Source organism: Danio rerio, chromosome 15 (assembly GCF_052040795.2).
Source record: "Danio rerio strain M-AB ecotype USA chromosome 15, GRCz13ab, whole genome shotgun sequence".
NCBI lineage: Eukaryota > Metazoa > Chordata > Actinopteri > Cypriniformes > Danionidae > Danio > Danio rerio.
Window position 1 is genome coordinate 721,075 of NC_141035.1, and position 17,258 is coordinate 738,332.

The 17,258-nt window shown below is 40.7% G+C and overlaps 2 protein-coding genes across 23 annotated transcripts; both read right to left on the reverse strand.

Annotated features, from left to right (window-relative positions):
- Positions 1-177: 177 nt before the first annotated feature.
- On the reverse strand, positions 178-6,867 carry LOC108179274 (uncharacterized). 17 transcript variants are annotated; one of them, XR_015508944.1, is made up of 5 exons: positions 6,812-6,867; positions 6,338-6,508; positions 1,738-3,240; positions 654-1,585; positions 178-468 (listed from the first exon to the last, which is right to left on the reverse strand). XR_015508944.1 is itself a non-coding variant. In XM_087283621.1 (3 exons), exons 2-3 carry the CDS (start codon positions 6,486-6,488, stop codon positions 2,126-2,128), a joined length of 1,266 nt encoding a protein of 421 aa, XP_087139747.1. In that variant the 5' UTR covers positions 6,489-6,508; positions 6,812-6,867; the 3' UTR covers positions 178-2,125. The 17 variants fall into 17 exon arrangements, 1 of the variants encoding a protein (XP_087139747.1); XR_015508942.1 differs by having other exon boundaries at positions 178-486; XR_015508943.1 differs by having other exon boundaries at positions 178-447; positions 641-1,585.
- Positions 6,868-8,113: 1,246 nt separating this feature from the next.
- LOC100004986 (uncharacterized) lies at positions 8,114-17,131 on the reverse strand. Of its 6 annotated transcripts, XR_015508901.1 has the most exons (5): positions 17,085-17,131; positions 16,197-16,364; positions 12,080-12,160; positions 9,170-11,986; positions 8,775-9,066 (listed from the first exon to the last, which is right to left on the reverse strand). XR_015508901.1 is itself a non-coding variant. In XM_087283532.1 (4 exons), the coding sequence occupies exons 2-4, from the start codon at positions 16,312-16,314 to the stop codon at positions 10,449-10,451; spliced, it is 1,737 nt and encodes a 578-aa protein (XP_087139658.1). In that variant the 5' UTR covers positions 16,315-16,364; positions 17,085-17,131; the 3' UTR covers positions 8,114-10,448. The 6 variants fall into 6 exon arrangements, 4 of the variants coding, with proteins under 4 accessions (XP_087139658.1, XP_087139657.1, XP_087139659.1 ...); XM_087283532.1 differs by having other exon boundaries at positions 8,114-11,986; XR_015508900.1 differs by having other exon boundaries at positions 9,170-12,160.
- Positions 17,132-17,258: the final 127 nt, after the last annotated feature.

A 17,258-nucleotide genomic window follows, 5' to 3' on the forward strand; every position in this document is an offset into this window, starting at 1 on the left:
AAGTACAAATATATATATATATATATATATATATATATATATATATATATATATATATATATATATATATATATATATATATATCTGAGCACCAAGCACTAAGCTATTGGCGCAAATGCAACAGACAGTTTTAACCCAAAATTACCAGTTCGTCAAATGAAGAGCCGGAGTCAGAGATTCAATCACAGAAAGTTTATTGCAGACAGTTTGCAGTTTCATCATCAGAAGTCAGCTTTAACACTCACACAGAGTACGTAGACCGCTCTGCTTATAATCTGAAAACAAAATCAATTATACTCTAACATAACTACCTTAACTGCATCAAACATTAAGGAGTTTTAACCTGATTGGTTAAAACACGGATACAAAGGAATGGACTAAAAAGATTACACATAAAACTGTAAATAACTCAGGAAACAATTGCTGACACTCAGGTCATCATATTATCTAGTCCAGGGGTGGCCAACCCTGTTCCTGGAGAGCCACCTTCCTACAAATTTCAGTTGCTCCCCATATCAAACACACCTGAACCAATTAATTAGGACCTGAACACCACGTGATAATTACAGGCAGGTGTGTTTGATATGGGTTGCAACTGAAATCTGCAGGAAGGTGGCTCTCCAGGAACAGGGTTGGCCACTCCTGATCTAGGCCCTTAAACATAACTTGATAAATAATCAAAGATGTAAGAAACAATATGCGTAAAGCCATCCTGGTTTACCAACCTTACTACAGTCAGGGCCTCCACGTCCATAGAGGCGACCTAGGCGGCAGAATAGAGAGGGCGGCGTCCACGACACCTCCCTCACCACCCACATCCTCAGTTATATCCGCAACCCCCAAGGTCTTCAATTTCATCTGCGACAACCCCCTCCCCCGCTCTTCACATTGCTAACCTTTCGTTTTCACTTTTAGGTTGAGGGTGGCGTGGTCATCCTTTGCCTAGAGCGGCAGTTCAGCTTGCTGAACTACAGGCTGAGAGGGGCACCTCAGCTAATGAGGGGAAAAGGGGCAGTGGCTCTAGCCCCCAGGCCACCCACCTGAGAGTCATGGTGGCAGGCCAGATGGACCTATGGCCAGTCCGCCCCTGAGTGGTACGGTACTGTACTGCTTAGAGGAAACAGGCCATTAGGATCTTGCTGTAGTAGTGCCCATCATCCATGTGTACCTCCTGGAGGAGTTGGTAAAACTCATCAAGCTAAGAGCAACTCTGAAGGATCTGATGGACCCAGAAGTGATGCCAAATAAGTCCATGACATGTTTCTGCCTTCCATATCACATACAGCACAGCTACCCTCTCAAAAAATCCCATGTCAGACATTTTGCAACAAAACTGGAGTAATTTTGCCTCTGCTGTGAAGTGAATTTCACACATAAATGAAGTGCGTAAAATCAAAATGTCCAAGCATCTAATTACATACAAATAGCACTATTTACTAAAACAAGGCAAGAGGGCCAAGGGGAAGGGGTTAAGAAAATAGAAGTAGGGTTGGGCCCCAATCCCCAACCTCAGACTCATTTGAACAGTGTTGACAACATAATCTAAAGCAGGGGTCACCAATCTCTGTCCTGGAGGTCCGGTGCCCTGCAGAGTTTAGCTCCAACTTGCCTCAACACACCTGCCTGGGTGTTTCAAGTGTACCTAGTAAGAGCTTGAGTAGCTTGTTCAGGTGTGTTTGATTAGGGTTGGAGCTAAAATCTGCAGGACACCGGCCCTCCATGAACAAGTTTGGTGACCCCTGATCTAAAGGGTAAGATAAAATTTCAAGACACCAGACGACCAACAGAGTCAGAGGAAGCGATGGGGGATCATCCTTTTGCGTTCACATCATAGCTTCTCTGCTCACTAGAGGTTTTTTTTTGGCTGCATGCAATTGCAACTTGTGATGGCACCCTTCCCTCTGGTGTGAGTAATTACATGATTCCTGTTTATGACACTCAACAATGACTCCTGATTCGGTTATCTCTGAATGTGAATCCTTTCATGGTATTTCTTCTCCCTCCACCTTAAAAACTTAAACAACTTAAGTCCAGTGTGAATCTTCATGTGTCTTGAGAAATTTCATGCATGTAAAGTTCTTCCCACACAATCCACGGGTGTGAAGCTTTTATCCATTATGAAGGATCACATGAGAATTAGGGGAATGTTTATATCTGGAACTCTCACCACACTTAGCTGATAAGTCGTCTCTCCACTGTGAACCTTCAAATGCTCTGCGAGGGTTTTTTTCCAAGAGAAACTCTTTCCACACTGATGGCAGGTGTGGGGCTTTTCTCCAGTGTGACTATTCATATGGTCTGTGAGGTTTTGTTTCCAAGTGAAACTCTTTCCACACAGTTGGCAGGTGTGAGGATTTTCTTCAGTGTGAAGCTTCATATGAGTTTTAAGGCTTTTTTTACGGGCGAAACTCTTTCCACACTGTTGGCAACTGTGAGGCTCTTCTCCAGAGTGAATCCTCATATGTTCTGTAAGGTTTTGTTTCCAAGCGAAACTCTTTCCACACTGCTGGCAGGTGTGAGGCTTTTCTCCGGTGTGAACTTTCATGTGGTTTTTAAGGTTTACTTTACTAGTGAAATTGTGTCCACACTGATGGCAGCTGTACGGCTTTTCTCCAGTGTGAGTCCTCCTGTGTTTTTTAAGGTTCAGTTTACAACTGAAGCTCTTTCCACACTGATGGCAAGCATGGGGCTTTACTCCAGAGTGAATCTTCATGTGTTCTGTAAGGTACTGTTTACAAGTGAAACTCTTTCCACAGTGTTGGCAGGGGTAAGGTTTTTCTCCAGTATGGGCCCTCATGTGGATGATAAGGGTTTGTTTCCAAGGGAAACTCTTTCCACACTGTTGGCAAGTGTGAGGCTTTACTTTAGTGTGAACTCGCATATGGTTGGTAAGGTTTGCTTTACAAGTGAAACACTTTCCACACTCTTGGCAAGTGTAGGGCTTTTCTCCAGTGTGAATCCTCATGTGGTTTGTAAAGGATTGTTTCCTAGCAAAACTCTTTCCACACTGATGGCAAGTGTGAGGCTTTTCTCCAGTGTGAAGCTTCAAGTGTTTTTGAAGATTTAGTTTACAGGAGAAACTCTTTCCACACAGATGGCAGGTATTAGTTTTGGTCTTCTGGGTTGTCCCTTCTGAAGAGGTTTTCGTCTGTTTTGGTTCTTCTTTATATATTTCCTTTTGTTGATCCTTCTCTTTAATTTCTTTCTGATCTTGACTCTCCTCTTTGAGTGGCATCAGGTCTACAGTAGTGGGAAAAGGTACAAATGACCACATGGGTGTAAAACAGATAATAGCATACCAATTTCAATTAAAACAGTACTATACTGCTAAAAGAACTCAATTTTGACCATATCCATTGTGCTGTACTAGGCTGTGGGTAAAAGTTTCTATAAAGCATGTGTCCATAAAGTTTTTTTTGTGGAATTACAAATGTATAAACTCTAGGTTAAAATGTAATAGCATACAACTAAAAATGTTAGACACATTGTTTTCCATTTTTAAGACAATGGCTGTTCTTCAGCGGTCTTGTGTCCTCGTGTTCTCGTGTAACGTCATCATCAGCTGTCAAAGTTCAGTTCCAATATTCAAGACCGCAAGAACGGAGGATGCATGAAACTTCCCGGATGTGATCTTGATATCGAGGACACACCAATGCAGACGTGAGCACCGAACTCGCTCTGGAAGTCCCAGAAGTCATTGCGGCTGGAGGTGGGAAGCGCAGCATTTTATCTAGATTTATTATTAAAGTTCAGAGATATCACTTATTTACCTCAGGAGTTTCCCTAAATGAAACGGTGAAACTAAACATCACCATGGACATCTTAATAAAGGAACAAACACATTAAGGGTGTTTGTTTGCTGAAATTCGTATTAAAATCATTTTTTTTTATATTGTGCAAAGTATATATTGTTTTTAAGCAAAGTATATATTTTGAAAAGGAGGGAAACAATAAATTGGTGTATGAATGCTGTAATGTTTAAATAATTTACCATAATAAACGCGTGAAGGTCACATGACCATCAAGAAGAACGCAGCATCTCATTTCTCAAAGGACGCATTCTCTGCCCTCGCGGTCTCCTGAGTTCGTTCTTCCAAGGACACCTGGCAAGACCGGTCTCCACAAGAACGCAAGTCCGTTCTCTGCATTCTTGGAATTGAGAAACAGCCAATGACATTTTAAGAAAGAGGTCTGGCAGCCCAATTGTCTGCGATATTAACCTGTTAACTATTTGTACTTCCTGACCATTGGGCAGGGTCCCAATGACAGCACATTTGTCTCTATACAGTTTGAGGTAATATTACCAAGCTGACTGGATCAGAACAGGAGTGTCCAAACTTGGTCCTGGAGAGTTTAGTTCCAACTCTAATTAAACACACCTGAACCAGCTAATCAAGCTCTTACTAGATATTCTAGGCTGTTTCTCAATTCCAAGAACGCAGAGAACGGACTTGCGTTCTTCTGGAGAGCGGTCTTGCCAGGTGTCCTTGGAAGAACAAACTCAGGAGAACGCGAGGACAGAGACCGCACCCTTTGAGAAATGAGATGCTGCGTTCTTCCTGATGGTCAAATGACCTTCACGCGTTTAAATGGTTAATTATTTTGAACATTACAGCACTCATACAACCATTTATTGTTTTTCCCCTCTTCAAAATATATACTCTGCATAAAATAATTATAAATATACACTGCACAATATAAATAAAACAGATTTTAATACGAATTTCAGCAAACAAACAACCTTAATGTGTTTATTCATTTGTTAAGATGTTCATGGTGATGTTTGGTTTCATTTAGGGAAACTCCTGAGGTAAATAAGTGATATCTCTGAACTTTTATAATAAATCTAAATTAAATGCTGCGCTTTCCACCTCCAGTCGCAATGACTTCTGGGACTTCCAGAGCGAGTTCGGTGCCCACGTCTGCATCGGTGCGTCCTCGATATCAAGAACACATCCGGGAAGTTTCACGCGTCCTCTGTTCTTGCGGCCTTGAGTATTGGAACTGAACTTTGGCAGCTGATGATGACGTTACACGAGAAAACAAGACCGCTGAAGAACGCATGTTGAGAAACAGCCCTAGAAACTTCCTGGCAGGTGCGTTGCAGCAAGTTGGAGCTAAACTCTCCAGGACACCAGCCCTCCAGGACTGACTTTGAAAACCCCTGGATTAGAAGAACCTACGCATAGCTACTGGTATGCTGATGAGATAGGAGATGAGAAACGAGATGAGAACTAAGAAAGTCTGTCACCAGGCTGATTCCCGTACTTCATTTTATAGCTCTAGCTATCTAAATTTGTAAATGACATTCAGTTTGTGGCACAGAGCGATCGTTTGGGAGCCGCGCGGGAACTATAAACCACACTTTGCTGAGAAAATGAAAGCGAAAGCATGCATCATTTAAATAATCATATCGGATTTTAGAGTTATGAATACAAGCATTTGATGTATTTTTCTTTCAAAGCGAACACAAAGAGTTGTGCATGAGAATGTTTAACTGTGTCAGTATAACTACTCTAGCCTAGGTAATAATGCAGGGGGGAATCTGATAATGACAAATGTCTGATTTTACCAGTGAATAAATGGTCTAATAATAATAATAATAATAATAACAATAATAATGATAATGACAGATTGCAGGCACAGGTCTACAAACATAATAATTCAACATCAGAATTATGAATAGTTGTATTCTGATGTCATCGCTGTACTGTACATGAATGACCAGGATACATTTTAAGTTTGTTCAAGTCCACCATTGAAAGTCTTTACAAAAATCAGCATTTTAACCAACAGTAGATCTGCACATAGCCTGTTGCTGTTTTACCATATGTATGAGAATTAACAATAATAATATGCTAATCATATTAATAATTAACATCTATAGAATCTTGAGAAAATCCTGATCTTAATTTTAAGCAAAACAAAAAAATTGTGATTTTTATTTTAGCCAGAATCATGCAGCTCTGTTAAAATATACTTTAAATAATATATTTATATATATATATAAGTGTATAAATGTATGTATGTGCCCCCAAATCACATAGAGGTAAAATTGGTTTTATAATTGGATATTCAGACATTATCCTGAATGATATAATTTCAATAAAGTATTCTTTGCAAATTCTAAACAGGGAAATCATATTAGCAGCCAATGACTATCAAAGTACAACACTGTTTACAGTCAATTAGTCACAATTGCATGCTAATTCCGACCCAATATTCAAAGTAACATGGTACACAATATAGAGACTGCTAAATGAATGAATGAGTGAATATAAAACCAACTTTACCTCTCTCCAAATCACTAAGTCTGCCCCTGGATGAAAAAACCAACCTGTTTGTTCCTGAGGATCTTCATGTTTGACTCCTAAAGCTTCTTCAATCTCTTCATGTTTGACTCTGAAAGCTTCTTCAGTCTCTTCATGTTTGACTGTGAATGTTTCTTCAATCTTGATGTCTTCACTCTCCTCTTTAATAAACGCCATCTTTATAATAATCTGCTGTTCTGTGGGTTTGGACAAGATGAAGAGCATCATTAACAGAGGAAAATGACTCAATCTCTGGCTTTGTCTCAGTTTAAAATAAAAGTCTCTTGTCCTCATTTCTGTTCTCCAGAGAATGATTTGGTGTTGATGATGAACTGATTTATGATATAAAGACAGAAGATAAACGCAGCTTTACTCTTATTAATACATAGAAACATCGCACAAAATAACATTCATTAACGTTTAAAAACATGACATTCAATAATTATTCTAGCACAAACGGGATTCATTGATATAATCGCTAAAAGTATAACAACACAAACCTTCCTTGAGGAGATTCCCAACGAAATGAAGCGCGGCGCAGCCTGATGACGTCACCGACACGCCGACATAAGAGTCCCGTGTCTAAAATCTCAACATACACAAAAGGGAAATGAAGCACTCAGTCAAGATTTCTTTATTTCGTTCATTGTAAGAGTCTATATTATTCCCCTCTCTCTCTCTTGATTCAATAATTGCTTTATTGGCATGACAAATGTTACAAATGTACTGACAAAGCATTAAAGTTGACACACACACACACACACACACACACACACACACACACACATATATATATATATATATATATATATATATATATATATATATATATATATATATATATATAACAAAAACACAGTACACACAATAGACAGTAGTGGTAAACGTAGTAAACTTATGTTTAATAATTAAATAAAATATTAGAAATATATTATATTATTCAATATATCATATTTATGGTGGCTTGAGAAAGCCAACTTACTGTTATACAACATAAACTTATCATTCTTCTGTCTTCTTCTGAAAGAAGTTGGAAAGAAACTGCACAGAAGGACTTACTTCAAAAATTGACGAATATAACATAAAATAAAGTAACAAGAGCTGAAAATACTGGTAAACTGAGACGGAGATAGACTCTCTTCAATGATTATGCTTTGCATCATTCATTTAAAAGTACTATGTCAAATTAAGTGTTTTCTTCTAAACAATAACAAGTGCTCAAAGTGCTACAGAACTGCTAAACTGAAGATTAGAAGTGAAATCAAGGCCATTATCACTTATTTTGTCTTTTTTTTCTAAGTTGTAAGCACAGCCCTGCAAACTCTTTCTTTTGAGCTGAAGATGGAGGGAGGGGGGCTGAGGTTCTGCTCTTTGTCCAATCAAATTTTTTTCTTCCATCAAATAAAAATATCAGGCTACCTCAAATTGATTGCTCCACAGGAAATCTGCATTTAATTAATGCTCCGCTGTTATTATGGTTTCACAAAACCTCTGTCAACACTTTTAATAGAAGTCATTAGATTAAAGATTGTCTTATGATTATGACTCATTTCCTCCGTCTCACTCGCAGTTCATGTGTGCGTGCTGCGTGTGATGTCAGAAAATAATACTGAACCTCATATGTTGACTTTTTGTATAACCGTTTTGTTCTTTACATATGACATTGCATTAATTTGCATATATGTTTTATTTGCTGTAAAATGAAAGCCTCGGTTTGGTGCGGATATATCATCATGCAGAAAACAAGAAAAACTTAATATAAATATTATATAAGAACTATTATATAAGAACTATTAATAACTGTAAATTTCGAGATGGAGAAAGGTTGGTTTGTTGGTTGTAGCCTACACTAAATCATCAATAGCCTATTAAGTTTATGATGTGGCTCCATGCAGCACAGAGGCGATCAGCATCAGCGCTGGTTTGGCATAAACTCCTGTCAAACTGTGACCAGAAATATCCTTAAGATATTTTGAAATTGAATATTTTTTATCCATTTCTCAGTGAATATGGGTCATATATATTCATGCATTTAAATAAAACAGACTTATTAAACAGATATGTTTATAAAAAAATGATTTTGTTGAAAAAAATGATATGTTTTAGTCACCAAACATATTAAGAAATGGAAAGATAATACAATTAAATTTAAGCATGCTCTTCCGCTTATCCAGGGTTTGGTCATGGGCCAAGAGACATATCCTCCAGCATGTCCTCAAGGTCTCTTCTTGGTGGGACATGCCTGGAACACCTCCTCAGAGGACCAAAGCCTCCAGGCCTCCTTAGGGTCCAGGACTAAAACGGATGCCTGAGCGAAATTAGTTGGTTTCTCACAGTGTGGAGGAGCAGCAGCTCTACTCTGAGCTCCTTACCCTATCTATAAGGGTGCACCCTGCCACCCTGTGAAGGAAATTCATTTTGGTTGCTTCCATCCTAAATCTTTTCCTTTTCGCTTATGACCCAAAGCTCATGATCATAGGTGAGAGTAGTAACATAGATTGCCCGGTAACTTGAAGGGACACGTGTGCAACATTAAATGGATGTAGTACCTGGGAAAAGTGCAGTTGGTTTATTTGCCACTGTATCAAGAAAGCACCAAATGTAGGGCTCATCTCCTTTCTGGGAAGATGCTGGGAGGAGAGCCAGACCTTGTCAGCAGGTTGATAATAGGGAGCCTTTGATCTTCTGGGATTTACAAGTATCTTATTTCTTCATACCACATGCAGGAGACGGATATAAGGATGTATCCATATGTCTCAATTACATAAAACCAGTAATTCACGTCTGAAACATTTGTTAGTTCTTCCAATCAAGGAAATAGTGGGGGTTGAAAACAAAGCACACACTTGAAGTAAGACAAGCCATAGGTATCATTCCCAAGCTTCTGCTGGACCTACCATTTTCCTGTAGGTCATAGCTGAGTGAAAAGTTAATGTTACCTCCAAGTAAAGGGAAGAAGACTTTCCATAACTGTGAGACGAACTGAAGATACACTGGAACAGCTGTTCCGCAGTCTCTCGGCTAATCCTCTGAGGGCAATGATTTTGCAAAACTTGGAAAACCTTTCAACAGTGACTAGTACACAGGTGAATCATTTAGATTCTGGTATGCCAGTAATGAAATTTACCCCAAAGGTGAGACAATGGCCATTGAGGAATGGGATGTAGAACCTGTTTCCACGCATGCTAGTTTCTGGGTGTTTTTGACACAGGGCAGTTCTGGACATACATGATGTCCTTGCTCAAACTGGGCCACCAATGCCATGCTTGTAGAAGAGAGAGGTTATTTTGCTGCCTGGATGTCCACAGGTTGCCTAGTGACTTCCCTTTTGGGCAACCCAGTGGAGGTTCAAGGAAAGTTGTGGCACAAATGTTTTCAGTGGAGCAGTGTCCTGGCTGCAATTCAAAACGAATCTGCAATCAAAGTTAGCAAACCCAAGAAAACACTTGTCTATCTAAAAGGTAGCCAGCATTGGATTGGACCTTCCCCTGGTCAATTTGCACTTCTGGCATCTTGGCTGATGTTGGATAGGCCTTGGAGGACCTGTGTGACATAGTGATAGTAGGCCAAACTACGGGAGTTTACTAGAATGACGAAACATCTCATTCATAAAGTTTTGGGAGACAGCAGGAGAGATGGATAGTCCATATAGGATCACATGATATTTATAGTGCCAAGATGAGGTAAATTGGAGTTTAATGCATGGTAGTTAATGCAAAGAGAGAGAGACTCAATTCCAACTTAAAACAAATGACTTCAGTGTATACTGAATTATTTTAGACATTAACATCACCACTATTTACACTACAACATCATCATCATCATCATCTCATCGTCTGCCGCTTTTCCGGGGCCAGGTCGCGGGTACAGAACCCCAGACTTCCCTATCCCAGGACACTTCCTCCAGCTCCTCCTGGGGGATCCCGAGGCGTTCCCAGGCCAGCCGAGAGACATAGTCTCTCCAGCGTGTCCTGGGTCTTCCCCGAGGCCGCCTCCCGCCTGGATGTCACAAACACTTGTACCCAAGACACAAGTGTATTTACACTACAATCCAGACAAAATCATTTGATTAGAAATTTAAATTCGAGAAATTTCATGCACGTAAAGTTCTTGCCACAAGTACACAGATGTGAGGCTTTATCCAGTATGAACCGTCACATGGGAATCAAGGCATTTTTTATATCTGAAACTCTGTCCACACTGTTGACATGTGTAAGGCTTCTCTCTAGTGTGATTCCTCATGTGCTCTGTAAGGTTTTTTTTCCAAGTGAAACTCTTTCCACACTGATTGCAGGTGTGAGGCTTTTCTCCAGTGTGAACCATCATATGCTCGGTGAGGTTTTGTTTCCAAACGAAACTCTTTCCACACTTTTGGCAAGTGTAAAGCTTTTCTCCAGTGTGAGTACTTTTATGGTCTGTAAGGTATTGTTTACAGGTGAAACTCTTTCCACACTGTTGGCAAGTGTGGGGCTTTTCCCCAGTGTGAATCCTCATATGGTCTGTGAGGTTTTGTTTCCAAGTGAAACTCTTTCCACACTGGTGGCAAGTGTGAGGCTTTTCTCCTGTGTGGATCCTCATGTGCTCTTTAAGGTTTTGCTTCTGAGTGAAACTCTTTCCACACTGCTGGCAGATGTAAAGCTGGTCTCCAGTGTGACTCCTCATATGGTCTGTGAGTTTTTCTTTCCGATTAAAACTTTTTCCACACTGATGGCAGATGTGAGGCTTTTCTCCAGTGTGAATCAACATATGTTCTGCAAGCTTTTCTTTCCGATTAAAACCTTTTTCACACTGTTGGCAGGTGTAAAGCTTTTGTCTGGTGTGAATACTCATATGTTCTACAAGGTTTTGCTTCCAGGTGAAGCTCTTTCCACACTGTTGGCAAGTGTACGGTTTTTCTCCAGTGTGCGTTCGCATATGTTTTGTAAGATATTGTTTCCAAGTGAAACTTTTTCCACACTGTAGGCAAGTGTAAGGCTTTTCTCCCTTATGAATACTCATATGGTCTCTAAACATCGCTTTCCGAGTGAAACTCTTTCCACACTGTTGACAAGTATAAGGCTTTTTTCCAGTGTGAATCCTCATATGGCCTGTGAGGTATCGTTTTCGAGTGAAACTCTTTTCACACTGTTGACAACTATAAGGCTTTTCTCCAGTATGAATCCTCACATGTTCTGTAAGGTATTGTTTCCGATTAAAACTGTGTCCACAGTGTTGGCATGTGTAAGGCTTTTCTCCAGTGTGAATCCTCATATGGCCTATAAGGTGTTGTTTCCGATTGAAACTCTTTCCACACTGTTGACATGTGTAAAGCTGTTCTCCCGTATGAATCCTCATATGCTCTGTGAGGTATTGTTTCAGATTGAAACTGTTTCCACACTGTTGACATGTGTAAGGCTTTTCTCCAGTGTGAATCCTCATATGGCCTACAAGGTGTTGTTTACGAGTGAAACTCTTTCCACACTGCTGACATGTGTAAGGCTGTTCTCCGGTATGAATCCTCATGTGCTCTGTGAGGTATTGTTTCCGAATGAAACTGTTTCCACACTGTTGGCAAGTGTAGGGCTTTTCTCCTGTGTGAATCCTCATGTGTTCTTTAAGGTATTGTTTCCGAATGAAACGGTTTCCACACTGTTGGCAAGTGTAAGGCCTTTCTCCCGTGTGATTCCTCATGTGGTCTGTAAGGGATTGTTTCCGATTAAAACTAATTCCACACTGATGGCAGGTAAAAGATTTGGTCTTCTGGGTTTTCGTCTGTTCTGATTCTTCACCTGGTCTGAAATCAAGACATCCCTCACACCGATCCTTCTCTTCCATTTGATCTTGACTCTCCTCTTTGAGTGCCAACAGCTCTACAGTGAAGAAAAAAAGACAATAACAGTAACATACCAATTTTCCACCAACACCAGTGGATCCACACATCAAGACCGAAGCATCTAAAGGGGTGATCACTTGGAAAACATGAAGCTAAAAACTTCATATAATCAGTATTTTATTGGAAGACGCTTAGTCAAGTTAGTTGAGAGGGGTCTGGCTGCAGACTTGGTGCAGTGCAATCTGAGCTGCATCCAATGCTTTTTAATGCGCTCACCTAGCTCCACCCCTAACCCTACCCTTCACAGTGATGTCACTCGCTCCATTGAGTGCACTGTGTCTGACACTGCATCGCTGAATGATGCAGTCTCAGCTTGCATCATAAAGGCTGCATCCAGATACTATTGAGTTGGTCGGGTGCAGAATAAAACCTGGCGGGCGCAGGACTAAAAATTCAGTCCCACGCAAATCTACTTTGGGTGCTTGTTCGACTGATTTGGTTTGTAGAATCAGCATTGGCTGAAGAGAGCGCTGTGACTGTTAAGCTGCGGTCACATTAGAGTTTGAGCTTGCGATATTCTGTCATGTGGTGCTGCGAAAAGGGGCGGGATTAAACAAGCTTATTAGACATTTTTAAAAGCGAGCGATTCCTCCATGTTTTAAATTTCTGTCCAGAGAGCTCATGTTTTGATCCTCGATTGGTCTCATGCAGTCAAGTGATGTGATTTCGCAGGTCAGAGTTCACCAAGCTTGAACTTTGCACCACAGCAACCTGCGAAACTTGATGCATAACCCTGCGTTTCCGATCTGACACATTCGCATGCATATAAATGGAAGTCTATGGGATTTAAAGCCCAATGTGACCGCAGCTTTATTCAGCAACAAATCAGAGCACGAGTGTGAGATAGTGATGTAGACGGCTGATGTCCTGCAGAGTTTAGCTCCAACCCGAATCAAACAGGCCTGCCTAGAGATTACAGCATGATCAGGTGTGTTTAAGTAGTGTTAGAGCAAAACTCAGCAGCACACTGGCTTTCCAGGACAGAGTTTGCTCATCCCTGAAGTAAACAATTAAAGCCAAAATGAATCACAAAGAGGCCGGCTGCTGCTTCACTACATTTCTCAAATACTTGCAAATGATATGTAATGTAATGTGTATTTATTGTGTATGGCCATACACCCGAAGCGCTTTACAATCATGAGGGGGGTCTCTCCACACCACCACCAGTGTGCAGCTCCACTTGGATGATTTGACGGCAGCCACAGGACAACGGTGCCAGGTGGGGTGGAGAGACAGAGATAGAGCCAATTCGGTAGATAGGGATGATTAGGGGGCCATGATTGTAAGGGCCGATTGAGGGACTTTGGCCAAGACACCAGGGTTACAGCCCTACTTTTTACCAGAAATACCATGGGATGTTTAATGACCACAGAGAGTCTGGACCTTGGTTTAACATCTCATCCAAAAGACACCACCCACAAACAGTATAATGCCCTTCACTATACTGGGGCATTAGGACTCACACAGACCGCAGGTTGAGCGCCCCCTGCTGGCCTCTCTAACACCACTTCCAACAGCAACCAAGCTTTCCCATGTGGTTTTCCCTTCAGGTACTGACCAGGCTCAGTCCTTCTTAGCTTGGGCTGAAGGGTGATATGGATTATTAGATTATCGGACATATTTGCAGAAGCTAATCCCTACATGGTGAGTGACAATTACTGATAACGTTGCTGCCTTGTTTACAGTTTGTCTGTACAAGTCAGAAATGTAATCTCCCACTGCAGAATGAGGTGAGGAAAAACATGTCCTCGTGCACAGGCGCAGAACACGGCTCTCATTTCAGGTGGCTTTCGTTCGTTTGGTTTGAGCACATGCAGCTTTTTTTTTGGTCTAGATGTGATCCAAAGTGAGGCGACAACACTTGTTTTTCGCTAGTTGTTTGATGTGGACTTTTGTGCATCATGTTTGTGATAGCACCACTTCATTAGAAAAAAAAACGTTGGAGTACATTATAGCCACCAGCAAAGGTTAAAGAAAAAGGCTATGTTTTAGATTAGTAGATCTAACTTAACGAACTTAACTTTTGAGAATGGATGCAACAGATTTAATTCTCATCCCCTTTTTTTAACATGAGTTTTAGTGGACAGGGAGTGTGTTGTATGATTTGCGATCATGGTTGGTATAATAGATTATTTATTTTGATCGGATCTTTCTAATCACTCACTATCCTTCAGCTTAGTAGTCCCTGATTTTTCAGGAGTTGCCACAGTGGAATGAACCGCCAAATACTCTGGCATGTGTAACAGATGCCTTCCAGCCACAACCCAGCATTTGGAGTGTTTGTAATGATTTATTCATTTTTATCTTTTATCAATTATGACGTTATCATTTATGGCTTATTACCATCTTTGTCATGTTATGCTGCGTTCACACCAGATGCGGAACACGCATCAAGCGAGTGATTTACATGTTAAGTCAATGCAAACACGCGATTAGACATCCTGTGGCGCGATACGCGCGAATGGTGCCGCTCGAATGCGCTAATGGCGCAGTGCGAATGGTTCGATACGCGCAAATGGCGTGGGGCGAATTGAGCGTTTTGCGCGTTTGACGCACTTAACGTGCGAATCGCTCGAGTTCGAAAATCTTAACTTTAGCAGACATTCGTGCTGCGTTAACCAATCAGGAGTTGCTCTTGTGGGAGTGTGATTGTGATGAATCGCCTGTTGTCGTTGTCCCAGGGGAAATCCTCCAGCCGACACCAACAGTTTATGAGCTCACAGAGCTGGTGCATCTCTGAAAGGATCTAGTGGACTCAGACACGGCCCTAAACGTATCGACGCTGTTTTTCAGCCTTCATAAAGCACATAAACACAGCTATTTTCTTCATAAATACCATGTCAGCCATTTAGCTATGAAGCTAGAGTCACCAGGCTGACAGTAGCCCAAATGTTTGAGTAGCTCAAATGTTCACGCAGCTACTTACACGCAAATATCGCAATTTATCCACGCGTTCCGCGTCTGGTGTGAATGCAGCATTAGTCTGATATTTTAACATTTGATTTACTGTAAGTGAATATATTCCTTTACCTGTAACCTACATTACTGAAAAAAATCATGTATCATCACACTCCTGGTTTTAAATTTGCTCTTTATGAGATTTTTTTAATGCTTGATTGTCAATGAGGTCAACAGAAACGTGTTTTGTTCCCATTTATTGTACACTGCAATGGCCGGTTTATTTACTGGGTTTTAAATTGTCCTCCCTTGGAAATGCACAGTGGCCTGTGATTGGTTCTCTGGCCAGCCGTGTTGTGATTCACTCTTGGGATTGGCTAAGCCACGAGTGTCAAAGCCGCAGGTCTGCACAGTTTAGTTCCAATCCTAATAGACCCTTTTCACAATGACGTCACTTCCCCTATCGGCATTGCAGTGTATTTTTTAGTTCTGGTTTACCTTAGATGAATGGGAGACTTCTCTGCAAACTTTACAAATGATAATATTAAAATTGCACATTGTGATTTAAAGGGCACCTATGATGAAAAATCTACTTTTTAAGCTGTTTGGACAGCCGTGTGTGTAGGTATAGTGTTTAGACCGTCATATCAGGGCAGGGGTGCTCAATCCTGTTCCTGGAGAGCCACCTTCCTGCAGATTTCAGTTGCTACCCAAATCAAACACACCTGCCTGTAATTATCAAGTGGTGTTCAGGTCCTAATTAATTGGTTCAGGTGTGTTTGATATGGGTTGCAACTGAAATCTGCAGGAAGGTAGTTCTCCAGGAACAGGATTGAGCACCCCTGCATTAGGGTAATATAAACACACCCAGTCCCTTTTTTGTTGAAACTAAACTGTGCAGGGCTGCAGGCCTCCATTATCTTTTGTTTGACCCCTAGGTAAGCCTTTGCATTTACATTTTCTGCTTCACATCTGTTCTATTGTAATCGGTTAGCCAAAATCAGACCCTGCAATATTTTTGGCACTTTAATGAGGACACTGGAGAAATATTGATCAGTGTAGAGCTGCAGATCTGAATGAGGATCAAATGTTGAGCTTTGATTATGAAAACCAACCTGTTTGTTCCTCAGGATCTTCATGTTTGACTCTGAAAGCTTCTTCAGTCTCTTCATGTTTGACTGTGAATGTTTCTTCAATCTTGATGTCTTCACTCTCCTCTTTAATAAACGCCATCTTTATAACAGTCTGAGCTCAGTCGCTTCAGCAGATCTTCTGTGTTTGTCCTGCTGAAGATCAGAATAATGAACAGAAAGACACAAATCCAGTCTCCATCAGCTCTCTAGTTCAGTAGTCAGTGCACTAGTTAGGGAGTCAGAGTTACTGGTCTTTATTCATTAGAGCAGGGGTGTCCAAACTCGGTCGTGGAGGGCCGGTGTCCTTCAGTATTTAGCGTCAACTTGCCTCAACACACCTGCAAGGATGTTTCCAGAAACCCTCGTAAATTAGCTGGCCCAAGTGTGTCTGATTGGGGTTGGAACTAAACTTTGCAGGACACCGGCCCTCCAGGACTGAGTTTGGGCATCCATGGATTAGCTATGAATCAATCAATAACTCACATTCACAACTTGCATTAAAGCACACTAATTATATACACATACTTCATATTTATTCATGATGACTTACATTTTGTATTTAATCAATTGTACAGGCATTCTATATTTACCTTATTACTCTGTTTCTTTTAAATCCACAGTCTAGTACACAGAATAGTCTAATAATAAATCCTGAAAGAACAATAAATACTGTAAACTGAGACGGAGCTCCTCTGTTTTTTTATGTGTGGAGACAATTTATTCTTAAAATTATGTTTCTAAATGTTAGATAAGACATTCTAACATCACAGCCATTAATAATCAATTCGTGTTATCGATATTTTAAAGTCTAAACAAACGTCAAAAGAATTTGCGTCACTTTTAACACGTAAAATTATTAAAAACACAAACCTTTCTCCAGTTGACACAGACGATGCAGAAGCGCGGCGCTTGCCTATGACGTCGCATGCAGTTCAAAATAAAAGTCCCGTTGATGTTAAAATTGCAGCGCTATTTAGCTATAAAACGTCTACTTAATTATGCGCTTTTGATTTACAATAGACTTTATTATGTGTTCAGAATAAT